The sequence below is a fragment of the Lepus europaeus genome, chromosome 22 (genome assembly GCF_033115175.1).
Source record: "Lepus europaeus isolate LE1 chromosome 22, mLepTim1.pri, whole genome shotgun sequence".
Lineage (NCBI taxonomy): Eukaryota > Metazoa > Chordata > Mammalia > Lagomorpha > Leporidae > Lepus > Lepus europaeus.
This window is the reverse complement of record NC_084848.1, coordinates 31,406,112-31,433,634: the sequence shown is the minus strand read 5'-3', so window position 1 is coordinate 31,433,634 and position 27,523 is coordinate 31,406,112. Positions and strand designations below refer to the sequence as shown.

General features: G+C 48.1%; 1 protein-coding gene across 3 annotated transcripts in view; it reads right to left on the bottom strand.

The window, feature by feature from the left end:
• SLC8A3 (solute carrier family 8 member A3) overlaps positions 1-27,523 on the bottom strand; it is a 142,961-nt gene that overhangs the window by 2,127 nt on the left and 113,311 nt on the right. The window contains exons 2-6 of one of the 3 annotated variants that reach the window (XM_062181317.1): positions 16,335-16,441; positions 7,738-7,755; positions 3,758-3,882; positions 3,130-3,229; positions 629-904 (exon numbers count right to left, since the gene is read on the bottom strand). In XM_062181317.1, coding sequence (XP_062037301.1) covers positions 629-904; positions 3,130-3,229; positions 3,758-3,882; positions 7,738-7,755; positions 16,335-16,441 — 626 coding nt within the window. Of the gene's footprint in view, positions 1-628; positions 905-3,129; positions 3,230-3,757; positions 3,883-7,737; positions 7,756-12,972; positions 13,077-16,334; positions 16,442-27,523 lie in introns of all 3 variants that reach the window. The other 2 variants (XM_062181319.1, XM_062181318.1) reach the window with 2 other exon arrangements.

Here is a 27,523-nt window from a genome sequence, read left to right as displayed (position 1 = left end):
CTCAACAAGCACTTATCTACTGTATGAATTAACAGGTGCCTACTCTGTTTTGTCTTTTGGTATTGACAGGGGACAGCAGACTGTGTAATTCATCCTATGGAAGGACAGAAGCTCACTAAGCTCCCGTGCTTGTCCTCTGAGATGCAGTGCACTCAGGAATGTTCTTTTAAGCACGGAGGGTGCAGGGTGGGGGTGGGAGGGAATGATCGTAGGAATTTCTATGGTGACATCTCTGAGCCCCTCAGAGACCACCGGAGGTAGACAGGAGAATAATATCTATGTTCACTGAATTATATTGTTTGTGGCCCATTTACATAACACAGAGGTTAAGAAATTGGCCGCTTTACTGGCTTAACCTCCATGGTCCTCGGTTTCCTCATCTATTTAATAGGGCTCTGGTGAGCCCTGCAAGGATAAACGTGTCAATTGCTTAGCACCATAGCTCTCCATCTGAGAAATGCTAGCTGCCATTATTAACACGATCGTCCATGCACTTGACTGCACTGTGTGCATCTGAAGCGGAGAGGCGCTGTGAAGGCAGCTCTGAGATGATGAGGAAGAAGCAGCAGAGGGGTCTTTAAAACCAGGCAAGAACCTCTTTGCAAGCCCAAGCCCTTCTCACGCTCACCTGGCACGGAGGTGCCAAACGCCACAAAAACCACAGCCGTGACGGAGTCCTTGAGACCAATGGTGCAGCCGAAGTGGGAGGCCAGGTCCCCAATGATGGCGGTGAGCAGGCCGATGATGAGGATGGAGACGACGAAGCAGGCCCATCCGTGGCAGTACTCTGTGGGGGGCACGCAGGCAAACAGCACCTTCCAGAAGACTGTCAGGAAGTGCATGACGTAGTCAAAGCAGGACGGCAGCCGCTCCTCCCCGGATTCATCTTCATCTTCGTCCCCTGCTGCAGACAAGACACACAGGCCCGAGAAGGGCAGCGAGGTCATTCGTGAGAAGGTCAAGTCCACCCCAAGGACAGGCAGTGCTGGCCAGAAGGCAACTCCAGTTTTATTCTGGGCAGCTGATTAGAGCCAGGACACGTGCACCAGAAAAGAGTGAAAGAGAGGAAGAAGTGGGCCATTGGTCATCAGACAACTTGGTCATTGGTCAGTTTGGATGGAGAGTGGACTGGAGAGGCAGGAGGACAGGAGAGGAGGAGGGGAGAAAGATATGAGGAGGCAGAGCAGGAGGGCACGAGAGGACAAGACAGGGGAGAAAAGAGGATGGAGTTGGCTGCATTTGGTTGCTTTGGCAAAAAAAGCAAAATCAACTGTGTGCCCCCGTCTTCACCAAGGCTCCCCTTGAACTTTCTGATCTAACTGCTGAGATAATCATCATGGCTCTGGCCATGATCCACCCCCAGAGGGGCAGCTGTCATTCCCGATCATGGAGGTGCACCGGAGAGCTGGTGGGTGCCACCCTGCAAGTATCCCACGGGACAGGCAGCGTGGGCAACGTGGCCCAGGCAGCAGTCGGGTGGAGAGGATGTGCGGACCCGGGGCCGCCTCGGTCATGTTTTCACAGAGCCAGTGGAGGCTGGGTTTTGAGAGAGCAGGAGTCAGGACACTTGGGTTCTAATTCCAGCGTTGCCGTGAAGAAGATCTGTACCTGGGGTGCATTACCTCTTGTTTCTGAAGCTCAGGCCCTTCATTCTGTGGCCTACATTCTGTTTAGTGTCTCTTCAGGGGCACAGTCAGGTCATCAGAGGGGAACGAGAAGATCGATGTAAGAAGTGGGGCAGCGGCGGCGGCAACAACAAACCTCTCTCTGGCTGTACATTTGCTCTGGCTCTGGGGCCTTGGGGATGTGACCCTGTGGGTTGCTATGACAACAGAGCCTCATGAAAATAGACGAGGCCAGTAGTGCTCAGCAGTGCGAGGAAGCCTCATTGGTGCTGACGGGCAACAGAGCTGGAGCTCGGAGACCTTTTCCGTTCCCATCTGTAGGCCTCTGGGACTCCTGGCTGTGGCCTGGGTCCCTCCCGATGGACCTGTCAGTATATTCCAGAGGACAGATCTGGAATCATCTAGGGTGGAGGTTTGTCTGAGAGTTGATGCAATGCGTTTTATAAAAGGCTGGCCCTCTCGCCCTCAAATCAGACTTGTTCTACTCGATGGTTTCAGTGGACAAAGGACCACAATAACGAGCAGAGGAGATGATGGAAACTGGAATTTGTCGAGTGCCCATCCTGTAACCAATACCCCACTTTTCCACCTTCCCGGGGAAGAGCAGCAGTTCCCTTTTTGGCTGAGGAAATTGAGGTCAGAGAAGAACTTGTGCCCATTTGCAGAGCAGAACCAGGATGCGGCCCAGTGGAACAGGTGAATACCTAAGACTTGAGACAGGAAGACTGGACCCACAGCCTTCTGGGGATGGGTGGGTGTCATGGGTAGGTTCTTCCTTCTCAAGGGCAGCCGCCTTCCCCAACCAGGTTATCTTGAGGCCCCCACCCCCTTTTAAGAAGGATTTATTTATTTATTGGGGCCAGCTCTGTGGCAAAGCAGACATGCAGTGCCCATCCCATATGGGCACCGGTTTGTGTCCCAGCTGCTCCTCTTCCAATCCAGCTCCCTGCTATGGCCTGGGAAAACAGAAGATGGCCCAAGTGCTTGGGGCCCTGCACCTGCATGGGAGACCTGGAAGAAGCTCCTGGCTCCTGGTTTCAGGCTTCAGATCTGCCCAGCTCCAGCCATTGTGGCCATTTGGGGAAGGAACCAGCAGATGGAAGACCTTTTCTCTCTGTCTGTCTCTGTAACTCCACCTTTCAAATAAATAAATAAAATAATTTTAAAAAATAAAGATTTATTTATTCATTTGAAAGGCAGAACGGCAGGAGAGAGAAGGACAGAAAGAGAGACCTTCCATCTACTGGTTCGCCCTTCCCCCTCCACATGTTGACAGCATCCAGGGCTAGACGGGGGAAAAGCCAAGAACCGGGAACTCCATCAGGATCTTCCATGTGAGTGGCGGGACCTCAAGCACTTAAAACATCATCTGCTGCCTCCCACGTGCATTAACAGGAAGCTGAACTGGAAGTGCAGAGTAGCACTTGGCTATGGGAATGCAGGTTTTGTAAGCATTGGCTTAACCCGCCGTTCCACAATGCCCGCCCCTTGAGACCCTGCTTACCTGCACTGACAGTGATAGCCTCCATGAACTGGTCCCGCCAGGAATGGGTCCCCACAACCAAGGCCAAATTTGTCTTCCTTATCAGTTTGTCCACTGTAGTCTGTCAGGGAGAGGAAAACTGGCAACTATGAGGTTAGAATGCTCAGGACCAGTGAGGAGTCTGGTGATTCAAAGGAATGAAAGCTGTCCTGTCTTCAGGGGGATCCTAGAAGTCTTGCACGGAACAGCCTTGTGTGCCATCTACTGGGACAGTCCTATCTCCTTTTTCTTTGGATATTTACACTAATGCAATAGAAAAGAATGATAGTGATGTCAGTAAACTTTGTTCTGTAGCATTGAGGTTTAGTAACTTTGTTTAGAAACACAACCAAACAGTACTGATGACACATCTAGGGGCTTTCCAGCCCTTTTATTCCATGTTATGTTGCCTTGCAATATTCCTGGCATACAAATGGCTAGCATTATTTGTTCCAAGTTCCAAATGGGGAAACTGAGACTTGGGGTAGGTAAGTGATCTGTTCATTTTTAGCTTCATATTTTCCATGGTGAAACTGGAACAAAACCCCAGATCTTCTATCTCCCACCCTGGTTAATCTAGTATGCAGTTAGACCTCATTGGTGGCCTGACCTTGAACTCATAGGATTCTTCAATGATGACCTCTAGTTTAGGGTGTTCACCCAATACTGGCTTTCCCATTTCTGCTATCCTCTTGGCCTCCTCTTCTTCCACAGTCAGCTTTCTGTCAGTCACCTCTGCGGAAAAACAAAATCAGACTAGCTTTAGCACCTATTCTACTCCCGAGAAGTTCTACAGCTCAGGGCAATGGGCATGGGCAGTGTGTACAAAGCAAATAGCCCTTGAGAATGGGGACTTTGTATTTTTAGTGCCTCCTTCTTCTATGAAGTACCAGACTACCAGACTATTCCATGAGGGTTCCTTGCAGGCCTGGGATAAACATTCTTCCTTGGTTTAGACTTGAGTGGGCAACCTGATCTAAAGACATTCCTTGAAGTAGTACCAAGTGAAGTTCCCAAGTCACTCAGTGAGATGTTGGGGAGCTAGGGTGAAAAGCCAAGTCTACTGACCTGTAACTACTTTGAACTTTTGGCCATATTTGTTCAACTCCTTTGTGTAAGTGTTCTTGGAGGTGCAAAAGTTCATTTATCCAAAGGGAATATCTACTGGCTCACATTAACATCTGTTTCCCACACTGTTGGCACTATCCCCTCCACAAAGGAGAGATGGGGGATGCTTCAGGGAATGACATTTCATACAAGTGAATATTATCCTCACAATGAGAAACTTGGAAAAGTCCCCCCCCCAAAAAAAAAAAGAAAAAAACTTCATGGTATTCCAATGAAAGATTCCCAGATTTTCTATATGAATCAGGCACATTTCTTCCGTAACACAGTGGTTTTCCAAAACAAAACAAAAGGAAGTTCTTCCTTTTTTTGAGGCATTCTCTGTGTCCCTTGGCATCTTGACTCGTTTAGCAAGGGTCCCTTCTCATATTGAATAGTTAGAAATTTTTTCCACTTCAGCTAGTGAGTCCATTTTAAGATCACTTCGCCATGAAGACATGTTTTCTGGATTAGAGTGAAATAGAGATTGAATCTTTTTATTCCCCTTTGATTAGAAAATTGCTCTTGGCAGCCTGCTTCTTTGAGAGCTCATTTAAACATCTTCCCATCCAAGTCCACATCCTCACATGCAATTAATTCCTTTATTCGGCTCCTTAATTGCTTTCATTCCACACAGTAAACTTCCCAGGGGAATCCTCTATTCCTTGGATAATCTCAAGGACAAAATGGGTCAGAGGCCAAGATGATCTTCTTTTCTCTCTGGTTGGGGAATTGGTGAAGCGAGGCAAAGGGTGAGACTCAAGATTTTGACACTGCATTGTAAGGCTAGAATCTGATGGTGTATGTTACCAAGCAGAGAGCCTTATATTCTATAGAAGGACCGCCTAGTCGACCTCGATGCAGATGCTATGCGAATGTATGGAGTATTCCTGAGCTGGTGATTTTTCTCAGTGTTTCTATCACAAACACAGAAGGCAATCCTCAAATGTTTGGGAGCTGTCCGTGGTGCTGTCCTCTTCCCAGTGTGGGGGGCCACTTTTGGAAACTATTTCTCAAAGATTTTTGCACGTCTGTGTATTTCCAAGTCAGTAGATAGCCTCTATTAGCCTGTATTCATGATGAACTAATTCTGCAGGCAAATCTGGATTCATCCAGGGTTCTGTGTCCAACTATCCTAGAAACCAGACTGCAAGCCACTCTGGGAAAATACTCTCAGAAAAAGACACATAGATCTCTTAAAAGAATCGCTGCCCTTTTCCTCTGCTCCCAGGTTTTGGCACCCTATCACAATGCGTATCTCAGCAGTGTCAGTGTCATTCCTCAATTCCCCCATGTCACACTTTACATGTGCCATAAGAACTTTCTACCAAAATAATGAGCTCTCCAGTGACATATAAATGTACCTGTCTAACCCCTTGTCCAGCTATCAATCTAGCACTATATCCATCTGGCAGGATATTGATCTACCTGCTGACCTGTCCACCCCTGTGGTGACAGTTTTTCAAGCTAGCTTTCTGCAAAAGTCTCCTTGACAAATAACCAATCCTCTTATCTTTGGGTCTCCCACAACCTCACAGAGGTACTCTGTGTTTATCTGTTAATTGATTGATTCCTATGTCTTTCAATCAACTCTGATTAATTGTTTTGGTTTGGAAGCCGTTCCTGTCTTTTTCTACTTTTGTCCTGACCATGGCTTTAAATTCAAATGACGATAATTTCTGGAGAGAATATTAAGTCTTGAACTCAAAAGACCATGGTGATTCTAGACACTTGTTTATGTGATGCCTCAGAATTTCAAGTTAAGAGAGTAAATAACAGGTAATCTTAATATTCAGAATGACTAAACAAACTCTCAGTTTTAGGAATAGTAAGTGGGGGAGAGGAGAGACAGAATATGAATGGGATTGAAGATCGAATAAATAGTGGAGGAACAAAGAGTGTGCTAGGTCAGACAAGAATCGGTTCCTGTGAATATTTTGCAGATGTCATCAGAAAGAAGTGGGTGATGCAGCCAGTGCACTCACTCCCAGGGCCCTGCACACGGTGGGCAGCTCAGAATGAACATATTTGCTCTTCTCCTGTAACCAGCAAGCATTGTTAATTACGTTTGCCTTCCAACCCAGGAAAATTAGAAGGAGGATTTGAGATTTCCAGTGGATTTAAAGCCTAATCAAAGGCTCTTAAATGAAAGGTTTACAGATTGGAAGATCCAGGCCCAACTACTGTTCCCCTACATCCATTTTAGCTTCTCTAGGGATCTGCAAATATGTTAAAAGTATAACATTAAGCCACAATCTTTGTTGTATGTAGATATGTGTGTGGATGGAGGCAAGAGTTGGAACAAGGAAGTCAAAGCTCAGGCAAGTGGATGAGAGAAGTGAAGAGGAAACACCCATGCAATGAAATCAAGACCCTGGAAAAGAACGGAGCATACAGGGTTGGAGGTAGCTGAAAAAGAAACTGAAGTAAATGGGAAGTCAAAGTTGCCTCCGTTTCTGTTTAAGGCTCCACGGAGGGCAATGTCCTCACTATGTTCACCACCCTTCTGAAGCTCACGGTAGGGACTGTAGAAGAGTCTGAATACCAATGAACTCTGTAAGATGTTTTGCCTCTTAAGTGACCTTCAATTTTTTCCTGTGTCCCAAGAGCTGATGACATGTAAGATATTCTTTTAAAGTATATTGAAACTGTCTTGTATAGCCCACTCCGCCTGCACCAAGAGTTATAGTATTGCCACATATGCCGGACATGCTTAACTAACTCTCTGCTCACACAGCTGGTTGTGTTGTGCACAACTGGTTTCCACTCATGCATGTATGCTCTTAAAGTAAGTGTATATTCTACACAGGACCTGGACTTGGCATGAGGCAGTCTCCAGAATGAATTCTCTAAAATTTTTACTTCCAGCCAGAGCATTGCACCCAGCTCCCATACCAACCTAATTCTTCTTGCCAGCCGTGGAACTTATAACTTTAAGGGTCAATGACAAATGATCCAAAATTACAGCAATTTTGATCTCAGCTGTGAGATGGCATAGATCTCCAGGACTGGTAAAATTCCAGATTCTTTAAAAATTGCCTTTTGTGTTTTCACAGTAGTTCTTGATCATTTCCCCCTGAATCTCTTGGGGTTAAAATATTTTCTTTCAAATGCTATCACAATCTCATTAGGAAATTCCAGCTCTGACTCTCACCCTCTCGGCACCCACAACAAGAGAGGGCAGGTGAACTGAGCCGCAGGAGAAGTCTACAGCCCACTATCTCCTTGCAAAGTTTCAACTTTTCTTCTTGATCCCAGAGAGGATCAGCTATGTCTTATACCCACATCCACTGACAGAAATGCTGTTCAAGGAATTGTCTACTTCCTCATCATTACTTTATGTGGGGAAATAAATCACCCAGTTGTTGGATGAACTTGTCAGGTTGACTTGAGCCTGTAGTTACTAACAAATAAATCAAAGGACACTGGTGTTAAGCCAATCAATGGCGCTGGAAAGAACTGGAAGAGGAGGAAAGCACCTCTTACCTGGAGATAACAGGAGCGCTGTTTGCGAATGATACCAGACAGAGGGAAGAGAGAAAAGGAGAGAGCATTACGGTCCCATCTTGAACATATCCCCAGGCTCTGTGGCTGCTGGCAGCAAAAGAAAAGCAGTGAGCTTAGGAGGTGAAGCTCAGCAGCCACGTGCGAAAGAGCGGCGTTTGGAGCATGCACAGCAGCAGCAGCAAGAGGTGCGAGCAGCTGGAGAGGCCGACAAACACCAGGGCCTGCAGTTAGAAGTTTCCCCCTTGTCTTCCTTGTAAGCTTGAGGGCTAGGGATAGAGGAATGAGGGTGCAGGGAACCAAGCGGGCGAGGCAGAGACCAGGGTGGTCACTTATGATCTTTTGGGATCGCAGGTTATCACATCCACTCTGTAAAGATGCTGTGACAATCTGGTTATCCTAACTGTAGCTTGTGCCCCTGCTGGAACAGCTGGCTTATCACAGCAAATATCACCATGGAGTCTGAATGGGGGCTTAGGGCATGGGTTGCAGCGTCCAAGAGTGGCAAAGTGCTCAGTTCTGTGCTTTCTATCTCTGACCTCATAGTCAAGTCATGCTCTGCTTCCCAGGGCCCACAAGGTTTTCATGGCCACAAATGGCTTCCTGGTTACCATGCTGGCTAGAACTTCGATTTCCTCTAAAGAGTGGCTCAGGGACACTTAATTCCTGCAGAATGACTTCCCTGAATTTTTGTATATCTTGGAGATTGGGGCCATGAGCTTTTACAGTTTTCCATCACCTGTGTCTAGCACAGTCTCTGCACTTACTAGTGCTCAATAAATGTTTGTTTTTGCTATTTTGGAAACTGCTTTATCCATAGATCCTATGGTGCTGCATCTCTGAATGGTGGTCTTTCGTTCCATAAAAGGTAAGCTAAACCAGATATTCCAGAAGACAGAAAACTGTTATACTAACAGCTGAACATAGACAGGAGATGACAAATGCAAGACCCCTACATGGACTTGGAAAGTGAGTCAAAGACCCACTCAACATAGGTTGTCCCTGGCGACTGAATATGTACTTATGCTTAGCTCTTAGACTTCAAGGTCTAAAAACAAACAAACAAAGTATTGACACACCACATTTTCATCTCAAGGGTGTCCTGGTACAGCCCCTCATTTCTTGGCTCTTGTCAGATAAAGGTCTGTAAATACCCTTCTATGCAATCCCAGTGCAGCTGGTGACTGATGGAGGCAGATGAGGAAGGAGTGTGTGCATGTGTGTAGTGTGTCTGAATGGTTTCTTCTAAGAGTCTTTAGGAATGCAATTCGGCCTATGATCCATCATCCATATCCACAGCCACTGAATTCACATGTAGACCTGGAATCTCTGTGGAATATTAAGAAGAGTCAATAACAGTTGACTTTTTCTGATGTCTCTCATCTAGAAGTCCAAGGGAGGTAATGGATCAATGTACTTCCTCGCTATACAGAGATAGACAGATAGATAGATAAACAGACAGAGACATCCTGTTCATTTTGCTCCTTCTATGGGTCTGCATGGAAGAGCCCAGAATTTTGGCCCTCAAGTTTTAGTGGAGACAAGAGATTCCAACATATCACTGTACCCAGGTAGACCAGTTGTGGGTGGCTTCTCCAAAAAGCTCCCTGATGTTCTGGTTGTCACTCAGAGGTCCCTCCCCATGCCTGCCTGAAGCAGCAAGAAGACCTGCAATCAACTGGAATTGTGTCACTGTCTTGTCATTGTGCCCACGAATCCAAGACATCCCTCAGCAGTCATAGAGGGACCAGTGAGATCCAGGAGGGCCAACTCTGAGTGACATGGCAGCTTCAGGGTGTTTCTCCTGCTGCTTCTGTCGCTGCTGTGAGAAGCTGCAGCTGAACTTCCTGCTGTATTGATCTCCAGGGCCAGAGGAGAATCCTTCATCCTTTCTCAGACATCCAGAGATGAGCAGGAATGAACGTAGCTCTGAGTAATGAGGAAGCACCTGGGCGCTTGTCCAGGTAAGGCCATGGGTGTATAAAGAGGAGGAACAAACGGGCCCCTTCCCAGGGAGAGGTTTTCCCATCCCACCTGAGAGACTTCAGCATCCAGGCCCAGGCCCAGGCCCAGCAGCCCTGCCTAAGCTGCTCTGTGTTGCTCTCAGAAGTTTGCTTCTCACCTCCAGGGCTTCTCTACTTCCGGCCAACCATGTTTCCCCTTCATCTCTCCTTTTTTCCCTTCCCCAGCTTGCTCAGTTTTCACTCTCACCTCTGAAGTCCTCGTTGTTTGCCAAGAATAGAATCTCCGTTTCAAATCCAGTCCTTTTTTTTTTTTTTAATGCAATTGTCATTTGACTATGCAGAGTCCATGTCACTCTGAGTGCCCAAGACTCTCCCAGGCAGCAGTGATAATGAAAGGCAGTTTCCACGGTACCATCTCTCACTCAGAGAGCAGCAGGCAATTCTGGAAATCCGGAAAGGTACTCATTTGATTCTGGGTCTAGACAATCTGGTCTGATCCCAGAATCTGGGAAGAACTGAAGAAAATGAAAATCAACATCCTAGACAACAGAACAGGAGGCTGTGAACTCGAGGGATTTCTTACTGGCGCTTTCCATCTTAGCGTCTCGGTCACTGGGAAGGTCTGGAGGCATACCCCTCCGAGAGCTTACGAAATCCTTGTCTCTCACCTACTTACCTCGCCCTGCCAAGGCAAGGCTTCACGAGGGCTCTGTTGACATCTCCTTGGACCAAGAATCCAGGGAAATAAAACAAGATGTCCACAAATGGGGAGTGGCCATAGACACTGCATCTGAGAAGTCTCTTAAAAAGCACAAGTCTTATCTCAGGTCACTCTCCATCACTCTGCTGCTGGTAGAGGGCTTTACGGGAGGCGGAAAAGATCCTCTTTACCGCTGCAATAAAGGCATGGGTGAGGATGGCTCTTGGGCACAGCTGTTGGGCGACACTTGTATGCTCATATCCTATATCAGAGAGCCTGGCTTGGAGTTCAGTCTTCACTTCCAATTGCAGCTTCCTGCTAATGTGCTCCTTGGGAGGCAGCAGGTGATGGCTCAAGTATTTGGATCCCTGCCACCCATGTGGGAGATCTGAATTGAGTTCCTGGCCCAGTCACAGCTCTTGCAGGCATTTGGGAAACGAACCAGCGGATGGGAGATCTCTGTCTGTCTCTCTGTTTCCCTCTTTCAAATAAATATGATACATTTTTTTTGAAATAATGACACGGACAGACTTTCAATCCTGTTTTCCCGCCTGGAGCCACTGCCTTCTTCCAGCTGCTCTCTATGACTCACTGAGCTACTTTCATTAGTAGCTAAGTAGCCGGAGCTGTGGAAACTGATGAAGCTGCTCCACAATGGCCTTGGTTGTCCTCTGCTTCTTACCAGTCATGAAGATATGGAGCTAATGCACAAAGCAGGTGGAAATGAGGTAGGACAGGTGCTGACACACCTTCTGAGAGCACTCTTGGCAGCAGGGACTGGAAGATTGGCAGGAAAACAAAGCAGGAAGCAGTGACAATGGAGACTTTCTTCTCTCTCTGGCAGCCAGGCCGACGGCAGGACCCTATTATGTGGCTAACAGGAGAGCAGGCCCTGGAGGAAGGAGAGGCCTTCTGCTCCCAGGTGTGTCCAAGCCACTGTGGGCACAGAACTGGTCCGCTCTGCAGAGTCCCCGGCAGACACTGAGAACCGACTGACCGGGTGGGTCTGGGCAGAGGCCTGGGAGACGAGCCCTTTGGAGCGTCACTGCTGAGTCTCTTACATCTGGCTTTGAGTGACAGACAGACTTTCTGCTGCTCCTTGTCATGTAAGTAGGAAGTCGTTATACAATGCCACTCCTTTGGGACAAACAGGTGGATTTCACCGCTTCGGTCTCCATGAGACTCCCGGCAGCACACCCTCCCGAAGGGGGTGTGAATGTCCTCCTCTTGGTATTTCCCAAGAGCACTCTTCCTGCATCCCGCCTCTATCCCCCATCACTTCCCTCATAGGGGTTCCAATCACTTTCTTCAGGGAAAAAAAATTCTTCCTTACATGTGCTGTGGCTGTATCACAGTCAGCCCCTCAGGGAAGCCACTGGCAGCTAATCTGAGGTGTGCATCCTAGGAAGGGAGAAGGGGAGGCCTGTGCCGTAGGGTGGGGCAAGGGAGACTGTGGGGTCAGGGTGATATGCTCACTTGTAGATGTCAAGCAAAGGCAGGAGTCCATGAACCGTCCAGCACCTGTCTCTCGGGTGTCAGCACCAACTACACCATTTAAAGTCCTTTCTCCTGTTGGAAAACCCACAAGTCAATGCCCCAGCTGTGCCCAGTGTTTGTCCTTTTCCAGGGCCCACTGACTAGGACCATTACCCAACCCAGGGTTACTTCCTTCCATTTGTAGACTCTCAGTTTTCTGCATTCGAGACTGCATTATCCCAAAGTGGCCTGAATAAGGTACCCTACCCTGGGATAGGGACACAGTAGATGGAATTGTGGGGATAGAGGAGATGTAAGGGGAGGATAACTCAGGATTCCAGATTGCATGACTACCCTGGAATACAGCTGTCCTGTGGCCTCTCGTAACTGCTAGACTTTCCCATGCCGATCTGCCCAACTGTGAAATAGCCACATAATACACTTACCTCCACGAAGGGCAGAGGGGCTTACAGGCCACTCTGCGAGAACCTGCTAAGCACTCAGTGGAGGTTGGGGAGTACAGCAGACGGCTGTCAAGCACCCCTGCGACACAGGCCCGGCCCCCAACCCCAACTCCCCCACCTTCAGTTCAGGCCAGAGTGTGCGGAGTGGCAGGGCAGGGTGGCAGGGCAGGGTGGCAGAGCAGGGGCACAGGCATGCGTCACATCACATTCCCTTCCTTTTCTCCTCCTCCCCACCCACCAAGGAGTGTTCACATTTACAGGGGACTGTGTAGGGGTGGGGTCTGGGGGGAGTGCAGGGGACAGTGGCAAGGAGGTCATGGGATAACCGCAGCAAACCAGAAACGTAAGTCGTTAGGGGCAGGAGGAGTTGAGGCTACAGTGCTGCCCGGAGGCGGGAGAGGAGGAAGTGAACTAAAGCTGAAAGGCAGAGATGATACCGAAACAGGGTGAGAGCGAGAACGCAGGCGGGTAAAGAATCAAAACGCCCGTCGGTCAGAGGAGAAAGGAGAGGGAAGAAAAGGGTGGAGAAATAGGCAGCTGCTGTTTCCCCCCTCCCAGTTTGTTTAAATTGTGTTCTTTTCTTCTGTTGTTTTGTTTTTAAAGAGTCTCACACCTGATATTCCACGTTCCATCCATTTCGGTTCACCAAGGGCAATGAAGAAATTCTCTTGCCTTTCGTATTCCTCCTCATCTACTATTTTAACCCTTATGGTTTTCCTGTAGGGACAACAAGAGAGAGAGTGTGTCGATGGGGTCTGCCGACTGGGCGGTCACCGGGAGCACAGCCTTTCAAATGGTTCCCTGTCGCTCTTGGCGCATGGAGGCTGCTGACGGGGTAAGGGTGACCTAGGTTGTTCTGGTGTAAAAAATGGGCTTAGCTTTTCTTGTCTCCTTGGTCGTAGTTGTTCGTATGGTGAGAGGGACAGGGAGCCAGGAGGCAAGGCAAGGTGGGCAATGGAAGGGAGCTGGGGCAGACAGGAAGGGGAGGGGCAGACAGGAAGGGGGCAGACAGGAAGGGGAGGGACAGACAGGAAGGGGAGGGGCATACAGGAAGGGGGCTGGGGCAGACAGGAAGGGGAGGGGCAGACAGAAAGGGGAGGGACAGACAGGAAGGGGAGGGGCAGACAGGAAGGGGGTAGACAGGAAGGGGAGGGGAAGACAGGAAGGGGAGGGGCAGACAGGAAGGGGCAGACAGGAAGGGGAGGAGAACAGGGGGAAGGTGATGGTGGGGAGTTGATTTAGATCCTGCCAAAGGTTAGGAGGAAGTGAGTTGGGCAGCACATTCCATCAGGTGTCACATGGTAACAGTTACATTTCTTTGGGCAATAGGTAGACTACCTCTCCACTGGAATGACCCAGGGCCCTTCCACAGTAGGAAGCAGCAACAGAATCCAGAGCTTTCATCCTTTCTTTTTGTTAATATTTACTTATTTTTTGAAAGGTGGAATTTTAGAGAGAGAGAGAGAGAGAGTTCTTTCATCCACTGGTTCACTTCCCAAGTGGCCACAACAGCCCAGATTGAGTTAGGATGAAACCAGAACCCAGCAGCTCCATCTGGGTCCCCTACATGGGTGGCAGGGGCCCAACCACTTGGACCATCTTTCACTGCTTCTCCCAGACCACCAGCAGGAAGCTGGATCAGAAGTGGAGCAGCCGGGAATCAAACCAGTGCCCATATGGGATGCCGGCACTACAGACAGTAGCTTAACCCACTGCGCCACAGCTTGCATCCCCTCTTTGTGACTACAACCACTACTTAAGAGAGCATCATAAATAAAACTTTCAAAGTAAAGTGTTTATGAGGAAGGGAAGCAGAGAGAGGTGAAAAGGAAAAGGAGGCAGCACTCTACTCTCTTCCTTGTTTATTTCAAAGGCAGTGTCAGTGGTGGGAGCTAACATAAAATACAGGCATGTGCTTGAAAACGTTTGTGGAAAATGGAGTTTACAGATATGTTTATTTTAGTCTTACAGTTATTTTTAAAACCCATGCATAGTTTCTTCAACAACATGCATTTTCAATGAACTTTTGAGAGATCCTTGTATGCGTGGATTTCAAAATTTTGTGCACCAAAATGAAATAATATTTAATTCCATTTTCCACAAGCTTTTTGAAGCACTTTGTATTAACCACACTATGATGCACAATAGGAATCATTTACAGCTGAGGTGCTCCTGAGCAAACGCAGAGAAGAAGATGTAAATAATCAAATTCCAAATCATCTTTGGATTTCTATCAAATGGGGTTACATGTCCTAGGCTGGCTTCCTACATGCTGAGTACCATGGGGCCAGGGCACAAGGTGATGAAGGTTTCTATTCAGCTCTGGGTATCTCAGCAAAGCATAGGGTCTTTTAAAGTAGACCACCATGACAATCAAAAGTCTACTTGGAGAAAAATGACTTCAAAGATTGCCTCAAGGCTGGCCCAGGCCCACTATCATGTGGAGAGACTGCTGTGTGGGCCTGGCTTCTCTGGTCCTTTCTGGAACCACAGCGGTGGTGAGTAGTCCCAACAGTGGGCTGGAATTATTTTCTGTTTTCCATTTTCATTTTTGGCCTGGAATCTGAATGGTTTCAAAAGAATAAGGAGGTGCGGATGATCAACAGCCTGAATGTCCCCTCAGACCCTCTCTGTTCCTATAATGTTTTGAAGATGCACTTGATTTGCTATCACAGAAGAGCAGGTGGATCAGAGGTAGTTTGCTGGGCCCAGGACTTACTCTCTGTGTGTGTATGAGCTGTGTGTGTGTGTATGAGCTGTGTGTGTGTGTGTGTATTTTACAAGTCCATTTTTGGTTACTTTTTGGCTACTTTATTGACATCTTTCACACCTTTCTCAATGGACAACAGACAAATCTCATTGATTGGTGGCAATTTTGGAGCATTTCTCTCTTGGCTCTCTATATATGGGACCCCGTCCCAAACACTGTTTTTTTGTTTTTTTTTTTTTCCCACGTGGACTCTGCTATGGAATTGGCTGGGCACCCAGGGGCCTGGCCTGCAGGGCCATGACTGGGGGCTCAGCCAGGGAAGGGATGCTGCCCCAGAGGATTTCCTGACTTGCCAACCAGAGGCTGTGTGATGTGTGGGGTTATGTAAGAGGACGGCTAAAACTTGATCCCTTCCTTTCTGAGAAGTTGCATGGACTTTTGAGAGGGCTCCCACTCAGATCAGAATCCCCTGTCTCACTCCTCTCTCTGCCTCCAACGTAGATGTTCTCAATAAAGATGGCAGAGTAAGGCAGACAGGTCTTTGATGAAGACCTGGAACTCAAACCTGTGCTTTGAGTTTTGTCAAGTCAGGGCGAGAAGCAAGTCCCGAAGGTAGCGGTGTGGCAGACAAGAAGGCTCCTCGTCAGGCTCGCTCTGGGGTTGTGGGATGAGCCATGATGCGATCACACTGATTCTCAACTTCCTGGACGGTAAGCTGGGCACACGGACATCTACGGGAATCTGTGTCTACAGTGTGTCTCTTACTGCTGCCCTCCTGCCTGGTACTGTGCTATCTGGTCATTTTCTTTCCTGTACTCTCAGCCATTCAGGAGAAGTGATAGCCTCATATACAATACTCTTAGGACTTTGGATCTATTCCTATTTCTACTTCCTCTCTCTCTCTCTCTCTCCCTCTCTCTCTCTCTCCCTCTCTCTCTCTCTCCCTCTCTCTCTCTCTCCCTCTCTCTCTCTCTCTCCCTCTCTCTCTCTCTCTCCCTCTCCCCCCTCTCTTGATACTCATTTTCGCATCCCAGAAAAATTAATTACCATTTGTTTTGAGCCTCCCTCTTGTGCATACCATGTGACAGGCTGGTAGGTGTTAGGATTAAGCTGGGAACATGGAGGAGAGGAAGAAGTGAAAAGACAGCAAGAGAGAAAGCAGGGATAGTGAACCGGAGAGGTAGAAGACACGTGGGTTGGAGAAAGGAAGAAAGAGAAAAGGAGAGAAGAATGCCAGCGTCAGTGCGGAGGACAGGGTACTACACCTTTCTGAAAACTCATATCCACCATGCGGGGGCCCAGCATCTCAATGAAGAAATTCTTGTTTTTCTCATATGCCTCATCATCAATTACCTGGATGTGAACTGTTTTGCTGTGGATGGAAAAATAAGTATCATAAGCAGGGAGCAGAGAAGGGGACAAGCCATCCAGGAGAAGAAACAGGAAGAGAAGGAAATAGCAAAGAGATCCAGAAAACTTCCAGTTGCCCGGAGAGTGGCTGTCCCAGGCCCCCTCCAGCCTCACTGGGCGCCTCCTGGGCTTCATGTGACTTCGTGGTACACTCATAGGAGCTCGGGCTTGACCGTCAAAGGTTGGGTTCTAATCTTGGATTGCCATGTGATCTTGAACAAATACTTTAACCAATATACACACGAGACAAATAATGCTTCTATCATCTCAAGACAGTTATGAGAACAATGGCATAGAAATAATAATACAATAATTCCCCCCTTTGCTACAGGAGATACGTTCCAAGGTCCTCAATGGATGCTTGAGATCACAGATAGTACTGAATCTTACAGCTACAATTTTTAAATTTCTTTTTACAAGAGTACTTCAAAAAGTTCATGAAAATGGAATTAAAAGGCAAACTTATTTTGGTACAATTTTTGAAATCTATGCACAGTTTTTAATTGAATTTTGGGAAGACACTTCATATGGCATGGATTTTGAAACTCTTTTGCATCAAAATAAACCATTTTTCAAAAAAGATTTATTTATTTATTTGAAAGGCAGAGTTACAGAGATGCAGAGGTAGAGAGAAGTCTTCCGTCCTTTGGTTCACTCCTCAAATGGCCACAATGTCTGGAGCTGGGTTGATCTGAAGCCAAGAGCCAGGAGCTTCTTTATTTCCTATGGGGGTGTAGGGGCCCAAGGACTTGTGCCATCTTCCACTGCTTTCCCAGGCCATAGCAGAGGGTGGGATTGGAAGTGGAGCAGCCGGGACTTGAACTGGTGCCCATATGGGATGCCAGTCCTGCAGGCAGTGTTTTACCCATTATTTGGCCCCTGCAATTTTTAAATTTTATTTTTTATGACCTTTTTAAAGTTCCCTCATATATATCTGTGATAGGCTTAATTTATAAATTAGGCACAGTAAGAGATTAACAGCAGTAAGGGATCAACTATCAAAATATCCTTTAATGAAAGTTTTTAAAGATTTATGAATTTCATTTCTAGAATTTTCCATTTCACGCTTTTGCATTGCAGTTGACTGCAGGAAACTAACCACACAAAGTGAAATCACGAACAAGAACTACTGTTTACTTGCAGAGGCTCAGGCATTAAGGTCCTCTCCTAATGATTTACTTCCTTATCCTTCTCGCTTTGCAGGAAGGAGAAAAGCTTCCGGCTTTTGATATCAGCAGATACTGATCTGAAAGCTTTATATTATAGAAAGAGAGGGACAAATTGGGCTGTGCGAATCCTGCCAGAATCCCTCCCCTTCTGTATGGCAGGGAGTTTCCCAGGGGAGCCAGGATGGCTCTTCGACCCATGTCGCACATTCTGCTAATCTATAGCAGGACTCAAAACCCACCGCCAGACCCAGCACTGGCGTAGCAGGTAAAGCTGCCACCTGCAGTGCCAGCATCCCATATGGGCGCTGGTTCGTGTCCTGGCTGCTTCCGATCCAGCTCTCTGCTATGGCCTGGGAAAGCAGTAAAAGATGGTGCAAGTCTTTGGGCCCCTGCACTTGCATGGGAGACCCAGAGGAAGCTCCTGGCTCTAGGCTTCGGATCGGTGCAGCTCTAGCCATTGCTTTTCCTCTCTCTGTGTAACCCTGACTTTCAAATAAATAAAATAAATCTTTAAAAAAAAGAAGAAAAAGAAAAAAAAAAACTGCCACTGTCTCCAAAGAAGCTACTGCAGTCATGTGAACACGGTGGCTGGACATTATTGCTGGACACTCAAACACGATTCGTTTCTAAGGTCTTACAATGATCTTGTGGTTAGCACGGTTGCATTGCTCTTTATGTTAGAAAGTGCTATTTTATTAATGTAAACATGAAAAATAATTTTTGCACTTCTTTATTGAAAAAAGGTTATTGGGAGCTTTAAACACAGAAGCAGAGCCTGGCATCTCCAGAGCACGGCTGAAAGGGGACATTTCAGGACCTTGGCAGAAGCAGGAGGTCTGTGCTGCTCCTGGAGGGGGTGTGACGTTGCTGGAGGGAGTGGGCCTGGAGCTGTCTCCCCTCAGCAAGGGGAACCAAGAGCCTCCAGCAGGAGCCGCTGGTCCACTGCCCTGGGCATAGACCCTTCTAGGCTCTGCTGCCCTAAGGCTGGCCTGTGTTTAGGAGAATCACAGCTTTAGCTCCTCCCTTTAACCTTTTTTTCCTTTTCTAAATAGAGTAAGAATATTTTGCGATTCTAACTCAGGACATAGCCTCTGTGCTTGCCTGGGCTTTCTTGAGTCACTGTCAGAGCTTTGGGACTTTACGGAGCCTCTGTGGTCCATACTGTGGATGCCACAGAGTCCAACCTGGGTCTGTAGCTCTAGCAATGAACACAGCATGGCCGGCGCCGTGGCTTAACAGGCTAATCCTCCGCCTTGCGGCGCCAGCACACCGGGTTCTAGTCCCGGTCAGGGTGCCGGATTCTATCCTGGTTACCCCTCTTCCAGGCCAGCTCTCTGCTATGGCCCAGGAAAACAGTGGAGGATGGCCCAAGTCCTTGGGCCCTGCACCCACATGGGAGACCAGGAGAAGCACCTGGCTCCTGGCTTCAGATCAGCACGATGCGCCGGCCGCAGCGGCCATTGGAGGGTGAACCAACGGCAAAAAGGAAGACCTTTCTCTCTGTCTCTCTCTCTCTCTCACTATCCACTCTGCCTGTCAAAAAAAAAAAAAAGAAAGAAATGAACACAGCAGCAGTTACTGACACACCCCAGTCCCTGGCGCCCCACTGCTCATACAAACAAAGGCTCCAAACCTTCACCTCTTACCACACCCACCCTGGTCATTGAGAACCCTGGCTCACTGCCATGGAAAGCGTGACTATGCGACCTGTGAGGGGACCCACTGCTTTAGCATTCCATCTGCCAGGTGACTGGAGGCCCACAGACTGGGTTGGAATCCCATCCCCACTCCTCACGAGCTGCGTGATGTGGGGCAACGTGCTAACGCTTCCCGAGTCTCATGTGTAAGGTGGAATAATGGTGACGCCTCCTTTGTCATGTTCCTTAAAGAGACAGTGCAAGTGAAGCACCTGGCAGGATGTGTGTCCTGCATCATGTGGTGCAGACACAGCAGCCGTTACGACCAAGAGTAATAACGACTCTGTGTGGTGGTTTGAGAGGAATATGTAAAGGAATCTCACCATCTCCAGTCATTAAGTCAGAAAGTAAGGAGAAACCAATCAATAGACCTGGTGACCCAAGAGGTGCCAGCCAGTTCAAGAAAGGCTTGAATAAAACAAGCTGATAGATTCCAAATGGGCTATTAGAGGGGCCTGGAATGTCAAGCATGGTGACAGAGAGAAACTCTCATACTCGCTCAAAATCTGGCCTGTGCCCCTGTAGCAACAGCTCTGAGCGGGACCGACTGCTTGCCACACATAGCATAGCTTGTTCTTGGTCTGAGTTTTAGTGAACACATAAACCGGAAAGGAGAGGCCATCGACATCTTAGCTGAGGGCAGGCATTGAGGAGCAGCAAGTGGAATGCACCAGTCAGAAGGTGGAAGCGTGGGGGCTGGGTGCAGGATTCCCCCACCGCGGTGGTTCATGGGAAACACACCACTTCTCTCGGGACTGAAGGTGTTACGTTGCCTGGAGGAAGAGAAATCCCTCCTAGCTCTTGAAAAATCAAGGAAATTCTCACTTGTGCTCAAGTCACAAAGGAGGCCACAAGAACATTTAGGAAGCGTTCCCGGCTGAGCGTTGACTTCTGTTTCCAAACCGGTTCCCCCCATTCCAGTCAATGGCATCATCGTCTACTGAATGGCTCCAAGCCCAACCCCAGACACCCTTGATTCCTTCCTTCCCCTTCTCCCCCCTCCACTGAGCTGTCCCGCCTCCAGGATACTGAGTCTGCAGTCCAGAGCACCAGAGCCGCTCCCCTGGACTTTGTCACTGACTCCCGAGAGATTTTCCTAATCCCGCCTTTGCCATCTTTCTTTAGCTCCTCCTCTACATTGTGGCCAGGCTTAAATATGAAAAATGAAGTCCAGGTCCTAGCAGTCCCTGTCCTTGGAACACACACAAAGCCTTTCTTTACCCTGGTCAGCTGCCTATCTTCAGACGTCACTCATGGCATGCTCCCCTTGCTCTGGGTCCCAGACAGGCTAATCTTCCCTCTGCCTGGGACACTCTTCACCCAGGGTTGTGCCTGTCCTTGTCGTTTGGGTCCCCGCGTAAACGTCGCCTTCTCAGAGAGCTCTTCCATGGCCACCTGACCTAGAGGATGTCCCCTCTACACCACTGATCACCTTCCATCATGCTGCCCCGCTTGTTTCCTGAGCTTAGCTGATGAGTTACTTGTTCACAGCCGGTCTGTCCGCCTTAGAGGGTCAGCTCCATGAGGACAGGGAGCCGTCTGTCTTATCCATGACTGTAAGCCTGGCACCTGGCAACATACCTGGTGCACAGGAGTCTCCAGTCATGACTTGTTCAGTGACTAATGGCATTTCTAACACACCTGGGTCTTCTTGAAACAACTCCATTTTTTTTGCAGTAAAAATAAATAAATAAATATGTCATTAGGGACAAAAAGTATTTTGAAGGTCATGTGGTGTCTGCTTAAGACTTCTTGTTGGGGCAAAGAGGCTCAAGTCCAAGATCATCAAACGGAGACCCTCAGCTCACTCTGACCTACTGCATTCACCACTCTATTGAAGATCCCTCCAACCATGCTGGGATCGAACTTGTGGGTTCTGGTGAGGTTTATTTATTTATTTATTTATTTGAGAGGCAGAGACAGAGTTCCCTTCCTGCAATGGCTGGGTCTCAAAGCCCAGTTCTTGGAACTCAACACAGGTCTCCCATGTGAGTGACAGGAACCCAACTTCTTGAATCATCCCTGCTGCTTTCCAGCGCCTACATTAGCAGGAGCCAGAGGTGGGTATTGAACCCAGGCTGTCAGGCATGGGACCTGGTGTCTTACCCTCCTGGCCTCAGGTGAGGGTTTCTGAATCCTTCGTTCCTCCGATCTCCAGCTCCTTCTCCCGGCTCAGTGGCAGTTACCGAACGGTCATGGGGACAGATTATCCCAAGCAGCTACTCACGGAGCCAGTAATGCTGCCAGAGGCTACAGGGGCTGCACCTGCCTTTTCGCTAAGCCTTTTGCTGACGGCGGTGCCAGAGCATGCAGTGTTCCCAGCTAAGACCTGGCTGTGCTGCTTGGAAAAGACGCTCCCAAGAGATTGCCACTGACAATTTGGAAGGCAGCAGAAAACACATTTCTGTGCTACCTGGCTGACCTCTTGGAATATTATTATTATTATTATTTTGCACTGAGGACATCCAATTCCAAATCAGGCTTCTGATGCTCATGGAAGGCAGAGGGAGGTGTTCTCTTTGCACTCCTGGACTCCTTTAGTGTGAATGGGGGAGGAAGCAGCATTTATTAGTTAATGAGTGGATAGCACATCAGAGAAGGACTCTGTGAATTTCACTTCACACAGGAAAGAGGAATCTAAGCCAATGCAACTATATGAGGAAACTTCAAAAATTTTGTGGGAAAATGGGATTAAAATATGTTTATTTCACTGTAAAAGTGGAATTCCATATATAATTTTTCATAATATGCTTTTTCCAAGAACTTTTTAAAATTTTTATTTATTTTCACTTGAAAGGCAGAGAGAGAGAGAGAGAGAAAGAGAGAGAGAGAGAGAGATCTTCCATTCACTGGTTTATTCTCCAAATGTCTACAACATCCAGGGTTAGGCCAGGCAGAAGCCAGGAGCCCTGAACCTGACCTTGGCCACCCACATTGAGTGACAGGGCTCCAACTACTTGAGCCATCACCTGCTGCTTCTCAGGGTACGCATTAGCAGGAAGCTGGACTGGAAGCAGCATGGACTTGTACCAGGTAATCTGACGTGGGGTGCAGGTGTCTCAAAGGAGTCTTAGCTGCTGGGCCCCATTCTTGCCCCTCCATGAGCTTTTCGAAGATCCCTCCAACACTGTGTCTGGTACCACGAGAGTGTTCTTATTTCATTCTTACTTCTACTGTGTTCTCATAGGTATTATTATTACAGCAATTCCATTTAAAAAACGAGAAAACAGATGCTCAGAGAGGTTAAGCAATTTGTCCAGAGTGACAGAGCTAGTAAGCAGCAGAGCCGGGGATTTCAGCTGTGTCCCCTATTACTCCTATGGTTTAATTCCTACAAACAGATGCATGAGCTCCTGGTGCCACTGCAGCCACCATGGGGAACCTGGGATTCCCACACTGAACCTGGGCAACACAAGCAGGTGGTAAGTGGCCCTGCCTTTGCACCATAGCTGGCTTCCTAACCTTTTGGGCTTTCCACGCCAGAAATAACCCCTCAATTCAGCCTGGGCTCCTGGCTTGGTGACCCCTTCCCTCCTGATTCCTACTCAACGACTCTTCACTGTGTCAAGAAGGGCTCTCGCATGAGCCAAACTTATATTGATCTCATGCTCACAAAGCTTCCTGGAGCCAGGGCAGCAGGACAGAGCCTGCGCAGAGCCATAGCCTGTGCGTGGGAACTCTCCAAAGTCTCACATCTCCGTGTCGGCTTCTAGTTTTAGTGTCCTTTGTCATTCTCCAGGATTTCTGACTCTGTGAACTTGGACAGAAATGCCCCACCCCAGCACACCCTGACAGCCCCATGGGGACTCTTCAATATGCATATGAGTCACCCAGGCACCCTCCTCAGGTGTAGATTCTGATTCTAGGGTAAGACTGAGATTCTGCATTTCTTTAAGCTATGGCCCAAGACTCGGTAGAGAAGTTTCTCTGTTAAAAACAGGGAAAGGAGGCTGGCGCCGCGGCTCACTAGGCTAATCCTCTGCCTTGTGGCGTCGGCACACCGGGTTCTAGTCCCGGTTGGGGCGCCGATCCTGTCCTGGTTGCCCCACTTCCAGGCCAGCTCTCTGCTGTGGCCCAGGAGTGCAGTGGAGGATGACCCAAGTGCTTGGGCCCTGCACCCCATGGGAGACCAGGAGAAGAAGCACCTGGCTCCTGCCATTGGATCAGCGCGGTGCGCCGGCCGCAGCGGCCATTGGAGGGTGAACCAACGGCAAAGGAAGACCTTTCTCTCTGTCTCTCTCTCACTGTCCACTCTGCCTGTCCAAAAAAAAAAAAAAAAAAAAAAACAGGGAAAAGGATGGGGGAGGAGCCGGAATCAAAGGCTAGCACTGCAGCCACAGGCTGGACTAATTAGGTCAATTCTAACACTACATTTGAGAGTAAATACACCCAGAGGAGGGTGACTAGGGTCATGACGGGTTTAGAAACTACATTCCAAATTAATTTAGCGACATGCATGCTGTGTACCTTGTGCTAGGCATGGTCCTCAGCATTTTACTTGTATTAAGTAACTGAATCTTTATAAGGAAGTTGTGAGGCTCTATGAGTGATCTTCTAGAATTTCATGCAAATTGATTATTATGAAAAAGCTGTGTGTGGATTTCAAAATATTTTTGCACCCAGGGGCTGGCACCGTGGCTCACTTGGTTAATCCTCTCCGCCTGCGGCGCCGGCATCTCATGTGGGCGCCGGGTTCTAGTCCCGGTTGCTCTTCTTCCAGTCCAGCTCTCTACTGTGGCCCAGGAGGGCAGTGGAGGATGGCCCAAGTGCTTGGGTGCCTGCACCTGCATGGGAGGCCAGGAAGAAGCACCTGGCTCCTGGCTTCGGATAGGCCATTTGGGGAATGAACCAACGGAAGGAAGACCTTTCTCTCTGTCTCTCTCTCTCTCTCACTGTCTAACTCTAACTGTCAAATAAATAAAAAAAGTATTTTTGCACCCACCTAAACTCATCTTTAACTCCACTTCTATTTCTTTGAAGCTTTGGACATCTCCTTGTATTATCTCACTCAATAATGGGTGAGACAGGTACCCTTTTAACCCTGTTCTCACTGATGAGGAGCCAGGCGATCAGAAAAGAGACTTGTGCCCAAAGTCACAGCTACATAAGTGGCAGAGCTGGGATATGAACTCAGGATGGCTCTAAAGATCATGGTTCCACCCTCTGGGATCTGATATGTGGAACTAGAGGAGAGTTCTCCTGGGGAAGATGCACCCCACTCCAAATGGTCTGGGACTGTCACAAGGGCTGCTTCCAAAGGACCAGGACCAGGGAGGTGGACTTCAACTCTACCATGTTCCACTGCAGCAGTGAAACCAAACGGCTTTTAAAGAAGGAGCTGCCTCATTCCCATTGATATTAAAAATAGGTTATTGAGGGGCCCACTCTGGCGCACAGTGCCAGCCTCCCATATGGGTGCAGGTTTGTATCCTGGCTGCTCCACTTCCAATCCAGCTCTCTGTTAATGCCTGAGAAAGCAGTGGAAAATGGCCCAAGTTCTTGGGCCCCTGCACCCCTAGGTAAGACGTGGGTGAGGCTCCTGGCTTCAGACTGGCCCAGACCTGGCCACTGCAGCCATTTGGGGAGTGAACCAACAGATGGAAAATCTCATTCTCTCTCTCTCTCTAATTCATTCAAATGAAATAAAAAAGAAAACAATAGAATATTGATAGTGCATGAAAAAGGATATGAAAAGCATTCCTGCATGCCTCGGGAGGTTGCACCCAGAGGTGAGAGGGTAAACCAGCTTTCTGGGAAAAGAGGAACCTTCATTTGGAGGTTTGCCTTTCATGGTGAAAATGCTGCTAGCAACATCATTTTCAAGCTGCTAATAATTTGACACCCAACTCAGCAATTCTTAGACCTTTAACAATCAGCTCTTGTGAGCAGGTAGGAGCCTGCTCCAGTATACCACTGACAGCTCCACACTCTGCCAAAGTGTCTGAGTGGGGTTATGATGGGAAAAGGTAGTTCTGGCTGATTTACACATTACTTTGCCACATGGTAGCTTTGCTCAGAGTATCTGATAAAATGTGATGTGAACACACTTATAAGAAAAGCCCTTGGAAGAAAGTCTTAAAGACCTGACTTTTCAAAGAATTATCATGGTGGAAAGATTGTAATGGGCAGAATCTCTAAAACATTCTATCAGAGATGTTCTTCCTAGTCCCCCAAACCAGCAAATGTGCTGACACATCACTCCTGTAAGGTATATGGAATAGTACATGATATGGCACAGTTGACATAAAATAGGAATATTAGCCATGGCCTGGTCTAATCACATGAGCTCTTAAAAGCAGAGAGCTTTCTCTTTCTCTGGCTAACTAAGAAGGGTAAGCCGGAACCATCTGATGTGGGAGAAGGACCGAACATGATGGTTTCGGTTTGAAGATGGATGGTAAGAAGGAATATGGCCAGCAGTCCAGTGTGGTGAGTGATGCCTGGATGACAGCCAGCAAGGAACTGGGGACCTCAGACCACATGAGACTGGATTCTGCCAGCAACCAGAACGAGCTTGAAAACTGGTACTTCTTCCCAGCCTCCAAGACAAGATCCCAGCCTGGCCAACACCTTGATGTCAGCATGTGAGATCCTGAGCAGGGAGCCCAGTCAAGCCTGCCTGGACTGCTGTGCTGTAGAACCATGAGATCAATAATGGGTGTTGTCTTAGGTCCCCCAAGTTCATGATCATTTGCTACACAACAATAGGCAACAAATATGGGAGATGATTTATTTTATGGAGGCAGAGATTCAGCCAGATGATCTCTTGGAGTTACCGTGCAGCTCCTATTTTGTAACCAGAATACCTTGTCCTATTGGAGAGGTCCTTTGTACTAAGTAGAGGGATACAGCCTTGGATATTCACAGCTCAGCAGGGAAAGGGTGCCTTCCTCTGGCTTCCAAAGCACCAGAGTCTTTATGCAGTGCACAATTTGTACCCCTGAATCCAGCAGCTCTGATGGGCAGACTCTTGCCAGGTTCACTATCCCACATGCATATCTGAACCACTAGGAATATGGGACAGGGCTGAGGCAAAGAGACAGGTTTCCCTGGAGAGCTTTCTGCAGTCTTGGGAGATGGTCAAGTGGGCAGGAGGATGGGCAGGAAGGAAGGTGCAGAGTGGGAGAGAAGGGCATTTAGGTGTGTAGGGGGAGAATGCATGGGATCCCTGGGGCACAGGGGTCTCTCCTGGATCCTCCTGATGAGGATCTGCACTTGCAGCGTCTCTACCCCTGTGACTAACTGGACTGAGCAGAGAAAACCTAGGGCGTTGTGGCTTCCCCTAGGCGCAATGTAGGAGCATTTTGTTTCTACTGACAAATAAGACCTGACGGCTTGGCATGGCCATGAGTGCACGCCCGGGAACTTGCAGGTTTGATGCCTGTTCTGTCCCTTCCGGGATGTCTGAACTCGTAACTGGGCCCCACAGCTCATGGTTGACTCCTCTGCTCTCCTAAATATTCCCTTCCCCAGTGCCTGGGAGTGGTTACCTGCAGCCAAGGAAAAGGTCCTCTTAGGAAAATATGTGACCTAGGCTGCATGTCAGAGGTTAAGGAGGTATCCAAACCCAAAGGAGCTGTTCACTCTGTTTCCCAAAGGTCAGAGCAAAATGAGGGAAAGGTTAATTTTTTTAGAAAAGAATTCTTCTAAAGCAGCCACTCTTCCTATTGAGGCTGTCTTGCCTTGCAGGGCAGTAAGGTAGAAAAGACTTTACATCACAAGGTTTTTAACCCCCCTCCCCTTCTTTTTACTGGGGATAAGGACCTAATCCCCCTTTTAAAAAATGTAATGCTTTTTCTATTTTTAAGAAGAGATTTATTTATTTATTTGGAAGGCAGAGTGACAGAGAGAGGGAGAGACAGAGAGAAAGAAATCTTCCATCCACTAGTTCACTCCCCAGATGGCTGCATCAGCCAGGTCTGGGCCAGGCCAAAGCCAGGAACCAGGGACTCCATGCAGATCTCCCATGTGGGTGGCAAGGACCCGAGCATTTGGGCCAACCTCTGCTGTCTTCCCAGGCACATTAGCAGGAAGCTGGGTCAGAAGCAGAATATCCAGGACTCAAGCCAGGACTCAAGCCAGGACTTGGGGGATGTGGCTTAACCTGCTAACACCAACTCTCAAGGACTTAACCCTTTACCTCAGAAACTGGAATCTCTGTAGTGCCCATCCATCCAT